Below are 6,747 nucleotides of genomic sequence, written 5' to 3'. Positions count from 1 at the left end.
CAGTTATGCAGTTCCGTCCTATAGCATGCTGCAATGTGGTGTATAAGTGTATCTCAAAACTGTTGTGTGCTCGTCTGTCCAAGGTCCTCCCTCAGCTCATCTCCCTTACTCAAGGGGGATTTATTCAAGGTCGAAGTATCATGGAAAACATACTCATCTGTCAAGACTTGGTAAGACTTTATGGTAGGAAAACGGTTTCACCAAGATGCCTATTTAAACTAGACCTCCAAAAAGCCTATGACACTGTAGAATGGGAGTTCTTATTCCAAATGATGACTGAGCTCAATTTTCCTACTCAATTCCTCACTCTCATCAGGGAATGTGTCACCACAGCTAGCTACACTTTGAACCTGAATGGTGACTCTTTTGGGTGGTTTAAGGGTCAGAGGGGCCTGAGACAAGGAGACCCACTGTCTCCATTGCTATTCACAATATGCATGGAATACCTCACCAGACTCCTAGCTTTCACAACTTCCACTATGAACTTTAAATTCCACCCTTTATGCAAGCCTATGAATATGAGTAGCCTTATGTTTCTTGATGACCGCTCTTTGTTCGGAAGGGAGATGTGGAATCCATGATGATATTACTCAGAACCTTCTCCACTTTCTCTAAGGCATCAGGATTGCAGATGAGCAAAGGCAAGTCCAATGTTTTCTTCAATGGGGTGCCTACTGCTATCAGAAATGAAATTGTACATGTATCAGGGTGTAGTGAAGGCACACTACCATTCAAATATCTAGGGGTGCCAATCAAACCTTCTAAACTGAGCATTAAAGATTGCCAACCTATCATTGATAAGGTCCTTGAAAGAATTAGAAGTTTGGGTACCAAAAAACTGTCTTATGCGGGGAGATTGATTCTGGTTAAGCATGTCTACAAGTCACTCCACGCATACTGGACCTCCATCTTCATCCTACCCAAGGGAGTCCTGGTTAAGATTGAAGCAATATGTAGGAACTTCTTATGGAGTGGAAGCTCTGAATTCACCAAAACGCCTACTGTGGCCTGGTCTAAAATTTGTACAGACAAGAAGCAGGGGGGCCTGGGACTGATGAATGAATGCATACGTAACAAAGCAGCAGTTGGTAAACTTATATGGTGGATCCATGCTCATCCTAACAAGCTCTGGGTTAAATGGATCCATAGTACCTACCTTCGAGCAAGCATATGGGGGGAATACCAGTGCCCCAGTGATGTTAGCTGGACTTGGAGGAAGGTATGCAGACTCAGAAGTGAGTTGCAGACTGCATACAACCAGAATGAATGGAGCATGATGCCTGGGAAAGCGTACTCTATTGGGAAAGGATACGCTTGGCTGCAACAAGCCTCCCTTGATGTGGGATGGCACCATCAGGTATGGAATAAGTGGACTATCCCAAAACATGGAATGGTAGCTTGGATGACTCACCAACAAGGACTCAACACCAAAGACAAGCTCTTTCGCTTAAGCATCAGTAGTGACAACCTCTGCTGCCTCTGTGGAGCCGAGGAGGAATCCTCAAACCACCTGTTCTTTAAGTGCCAATATAGTGCAGAAATTTTGATACGTATTCAGAACTGGATTGGTATTGTACTACCCAAGTCCAGGGGTCATGACTGGAAAAGGACTGCTGGAATGACTAGACTGAAGGTAGGCATTCTGAACAGCATTCTGAATGCTGTTACCTACCACATTTGGCGACAAAGGAACGGGTGCAGGCATGACATGAAGCTCCTAAGGCCTGATGGATGTGTGACCATGATTCAGTATGAAATTAGAACTAAAATTAACAAGCAAATCACGGGCAAGCTAGCTAGGAAAGATCTTGCGTGGATTGAAAAACTCATGTAATTAAACTAAAATGTGTGTGTGTTTTGTCTGACTATATTGTCAGACTTTATTAGTTGATGTAATTTGGTGCCTTATTAATATAATTTACCTTTTACCAAAAAAAAAAAAAAAAAAAAAAAAAAAAGTATGTGAGTGGTCCATCGCATATCCTTGAGATGGAGAACATTGAGCTTGATGAATCCTTGTCTTACGCCGAGATTCCTAAGGAGATTCTTGATCGCAAGGTTCGTAAGACACGAAATGGTGAGACGGTCTTACTCAAGGTCCTTTGGTCTAATCATAATGTGGAGGAAGCCACATGGGAACCCGAGGAAGCTATGTGAGAACGTTTTCCTAACCTTTTTTATCAGGTATGTTTGGTTACGGGGACGTAACCGTTGTCTTTTTAGGAAGGTAGGAGATGGTCGCGGTTGTGTTTTGTCTTATTTTTGAGTCGGGTTAGTGAGTCTTGTGGTGTCTTGTGTGGTTCTTTGGCGTTGATAAATGTTTGTTAGTGTAGTCTTTTTGCGTTGTGTATTGTCTTGTTTTAGGGTGGAGTGTGAACTTCACGACGAAGTTCTTTTTAAGGAGGGGAGACTGTAATACTACGGATTTTATTTGGTAACTACTCGACCGAGTAGAGCCTACTCGGCCGAGTAGTGATGTTGATATGGTCTGTTTCGGTTCTGCCGAGGAATACTCGACCGAGTATAGTGAATACTCGACCGAGTAGAGGATACTCGGCCGAGTATACACTATACTCGACCGAGTATCCGGTCTGGCGAAGTGTTATTTTGACAGTTTGATTAGGGAATGTTTAGGGTTATTTTTATATCCAGCGTCAGTTTCTAAAACATTATTTCAAACCTCATCATTTTACGATTACCCTAATCACTCCCTAATCACTCCCTAATCATCCTCTAATCTCGTTGTGTGTGCAATTGTCGTGGTCCTTGCGTATAATCTCTTATTCTACTGTTGGTAAGTTTCATTTCCATGTTATTTGTATTCTTTTGGGGTTATTGTATTTATGGAATTGGGTGATACGGGGGATTGTGCAATGTGTAATTGTGTTATGTGATTATTGTATAGGAGAAGACTTTGTAGAGGAGCCTTTCTGATTGTTCGAGTTTTGTTCTACTGTTGATTGCTAAGGTAGGGTTTTCCCTACTCAGTTTACTGTTCATTGTTTAAGACATGATTGTTTTGTGTTATTTGTTATCTGCTGATCATCGGAGTATGGGTGTTGTTGTGGCGGTGTTGATGTGGAGATGTGGTGACAGTTGTGATACTGTGTGTTTGTGATTGTGTTGGAGTCACTTGTGGGAGTGGCTTCACACCCTAGTTCGCCCTCCGTGGAACCCGCCACGGGAGGGGATGTGCACATTAAGGGACATGGATTGTTAGTCGCTCGTTGTGAGCTGGACTAGGTGGGATCGGCTGCGGTCACCCACTGTCGGCGAGGATTACCTGTTGCAATGGGTAATCTGGCAGGGCTACACACTTCGGTGTGTAGTCGGTTACTGTGCGAGATTGGAAGACTGGGGTTGGAGGATGATCAGCTGGTTACCTCGTTGTTTGTCTTATATTGATTGAGTAATACTGACCCCGTTGTTGTTTGTGGAATCTGCGGTGATCCATTCGGGGATGGTGAGCAGACTTGACAGGTATTGCTATTGGTGAGCTTGGGGCAGTCATGGGAGATTTGTCATCACCAGTCTTAGTATCACCGTACGAGTCTTAGTTTTGATTTCTTAGTTGTCAGACATTTGGTTTACTTTATTGTAACAGTTTGGGTTTTGGTTGATGTAAAATTTTATACTTTACGGTACCTTAATAAATGTTCTCAGTTCAGACGCCTTTGATATGTACTAATCTCGGGCAACCGAGATGGTAACACACTTTCATGGTGGGGTGGTCCTGGTAAGGGACCTTGGTATGAGGGGGTGTTACATATATAACATGAATTATGATTTTTACATGATAAAAATCGATTAAATAGAGGTATTTTGGTTAAAAATGGTTAGACTTCGTTAATGACCATGAAATTTTATTATGTTGTTACATGCAATTTACACACTGTATGCAAATTCTGAAATAAAATGGTTTTATTTTGCATGATTTATGATTTTTAGATGTAGAAATCGAATAAATAGTGACTATTTTAGCAAAAATAGCTAAAATGAATTTTAGGGCATGAAATTTTTTCCCAATGTTGTATATATGATATGAACATCAGATCTAAAGTTGCATGTTAAATTTCGTATGATTTAAGTGGTTATTAATTTTTATGAGATATAAATTGATAAATAGCAACTTTAATAGTCATCAATATAAAAATTCGATTTTGGGCTTAAAATTTGTCATTTCCAGGTTCAAAAAACTTATTTAGAATATTCAAAATATTAGTTTTGTTTTATTGCATAATTTTACATTTAATTTTGAATTAAATGGTTAAAATCATGTTTTATACGGTTTATTTGTGAAATAAATTAAAATAATCTAAGGGCAAATTTATTAAAGTTTTGGAATTTTGGGAATTTTTCAGAATATACAAAATTATGATTTTGAAATTCTCTAATTTTTATGACTTAGTTGGGAATTATTTCTTTATTATTATGAATAATAGATGTTTAAAGAGCAATAATAAAATATCAGGTTGAATTATTGTCAAATGTTTAGTGAAGACTAAATTTTTGAGTCCTAAGATGGTTGGGGTACTTAACTTGGATATAGATGTGATTTATGTAATATTTTGTGATTTTAATAGGTTAATTGTCACAATAGTCCATAAAACCGGACCGAATATAGATATTAGCTTAAATAGGGCAATTTGGCGCATCACATGGCATGTTTCATACATATGTTAATGCTGCATTTTTAGTATGATTGTCATATTTTTATTTATATAATTTTAAATTATGTAATTTGTACTAAGTATGGCCTTAGTTTTAATTGGTATTTCCCGAAATGAATGGGAATATCGATTCGGTTGTAATTAATGTGATCTCGTATCACTTTTTTTTTTTGGTTTTTCTTTTATATTGTATAAAGTAGAAAAGCTATGTAATTTATTTATTTCGGAGTTCCTTGAAGACGGTGCAATTCGAGAAGGTGGTCCGACAAAGACGGTGTTACCTTGAAGTGCGTGCCAATTGAAGTTCAAGGGACCAAAGGAGCTGGTTTCCGAATTTGTAAATAGTTTATTTAATTTACTATTTTAGGAAGGCCATATTAGGATTTTTTTTTTGTTTTTGCTTTGCATTTGTTTTTTTATGTTTGCATGCATAGCCAAATCGCCAAAACTACACATGTATATCATTTTATCGAGACATCGACTGTGTTAATTAAAATTATCGTAGTTCACCGCTTTAGTTCACTTAAAACGCGATAGATAATAAATTGACAAGACCTCTCACTAAATAATAATTGAGAATTAACCTTACCAAATAGTAGAACCATGAGTCCCAATTTCATAAGGAAGTAGGCTCGGCTCATCAGGGTGCTAAACTTGTTACATTGGGTAAGTGGGTAGTAAAATGTTATTACATCGAAATTTGGATTGAGCTCAACAGAAGTATTCGTAACCGTAGTCGCATGTGTTTCGGGCTAAAGATAAATTTTAAAGTAATTTTATCGACCGAGAGTTCTAGAAGTAGAATCGATTAAAAAGTTAATCCACCGAGTTATATTGATAAGGGATGAATCGGCTCACCGTGCCCGAGTTAATATGAATTTGGATCTCGGGATCATTTATAATAGTATCCTAAAGATGTTTATTAATTCCTTCACATTCTATTTTGTATTCGAAATTGTTTTCTCAATTGCAATGGCAACTCCAATTTCATCCACGACCACTAGCTCAAACACTCTCACCAATGTTTCAGGGCTCCGATCCTTCATGGATCGTTGTAAATTAAAAAATAATGGGTCCAATTTCGCCGATTGAGACGCACAACTTCGCTTGGCCACGGAGGGTGACGATAAGATTCGTTACCTTACCGAGGCCTCTCCCGCCGCACCTACTGCTAGGTCTACCCCCGCCGCTAGGCAAGCCTATGAGACATACCAAAAGGAGTTGGCCGCGATCAAAAATGTGTTGATCTTCTCAATGGAGGCCGAACTCCAAAGCAGTGCTATAAAGATTAGCACCGCTTATGAGATCTATACGAAGCTTGTGACCATGTTTTCACAAGCTCCGAGGATCATTCAATATGAAGCGGCATCCGCATTCTTCGATCTCAACATTAAGGATGGCCAAAAGCTTAGCCCTCATGTGCTCAAGTTGATGGAGCATGTTGAGACCTTAACATTGCAAAAGGTAGAGATTCTCGAAGAACTCGTCATTGATCGAATTCTTCATTCCTTGAACAAGGTTAAGGCATATGTTCAATTCAGGGTGAATTTTAATATGCAAAACTTGAAAGTTTCCCTCGATGAATTGCACAAAATGCTTGTGCAAGCCGAGAGGGACATGGGGCTAAGTGTTAGCACCACCAAGGATGTGCTCAACATTAATCAAAAGAGAAAAGGAAATTTCAAGAAAGGTGGCAACAAGGGAAAGAAGCAAACTCCCCACAAGAACAAAGGAAAGGCTTGTGAAGCTAGCTCCTCTAAGCCCAAGAAGGGTGCCCGGTCCGGGGACAAATGCCACTATTTTAATGGTGTTGGGCATTGGAAGAGAAATTGTCCTAAGTACCTTGGCGATATCAAAACTGGAAAAGTTATTCCAGTAGGTATATACCCTTTTTATTGTAATTAGGGCATCCAATCAAGGACAAGGGCAAAGAAAAGCAAGCCTAGAATATCTTGAGGGAAGATAGATGTAGCCGCCCATGATGCTAGATCAATGGAAGCATGGCTTTATTTTGTTTTGTCTTTATTTTCATGTTGTATTTTTAAATTTTAGAACTATTTTTGTTTCCTCGTTTGAC

The 6,747-nt window shown here is 39.1% G+C and overlaps 1 protein-coding gene across 1 annotated transcript; it reads left to right on the top strand.

The window, feature by feature from the left end:
• The first annotated feature begins 577 nt into the window (after window positions 1-577).
• Window positions 578-1,834, top strand: LOC141630091 (uncharacterized). The gene has a single exon (XM_074442967.1). The coding sequence runs from the start codon at window positions 578-580 to the stop codon at window positions 1,832-1,834; it is 1,257 nt and encodes a 418-aa protein (XP_074299068.1).
• The last annotated feature ends 4,913 nt before the right edge of the window (window positions 1,835-6,747 follow it).

This window comes from Silene latifolia, chromosome Y (genome assembly GCF_048544455.1).
Source record: "Silene latifolia isolate original U9 population chromosome Y, ASM4854445v1, whole genome shotgun sequence".
In the NCBI taxonomy this organism is placed as follows: domain Eukaryota; kingdom Viridiplantae; phylum Streptophyta; class Magnoliopsida; order Caryophyllales; family Caryophyllaceae; genus Silene; species Silene latifolia.
Note: the sequence above shows the minus strand (reverse complement) of the source record. Positions and strands in the feature narration are given on the sequence as shown.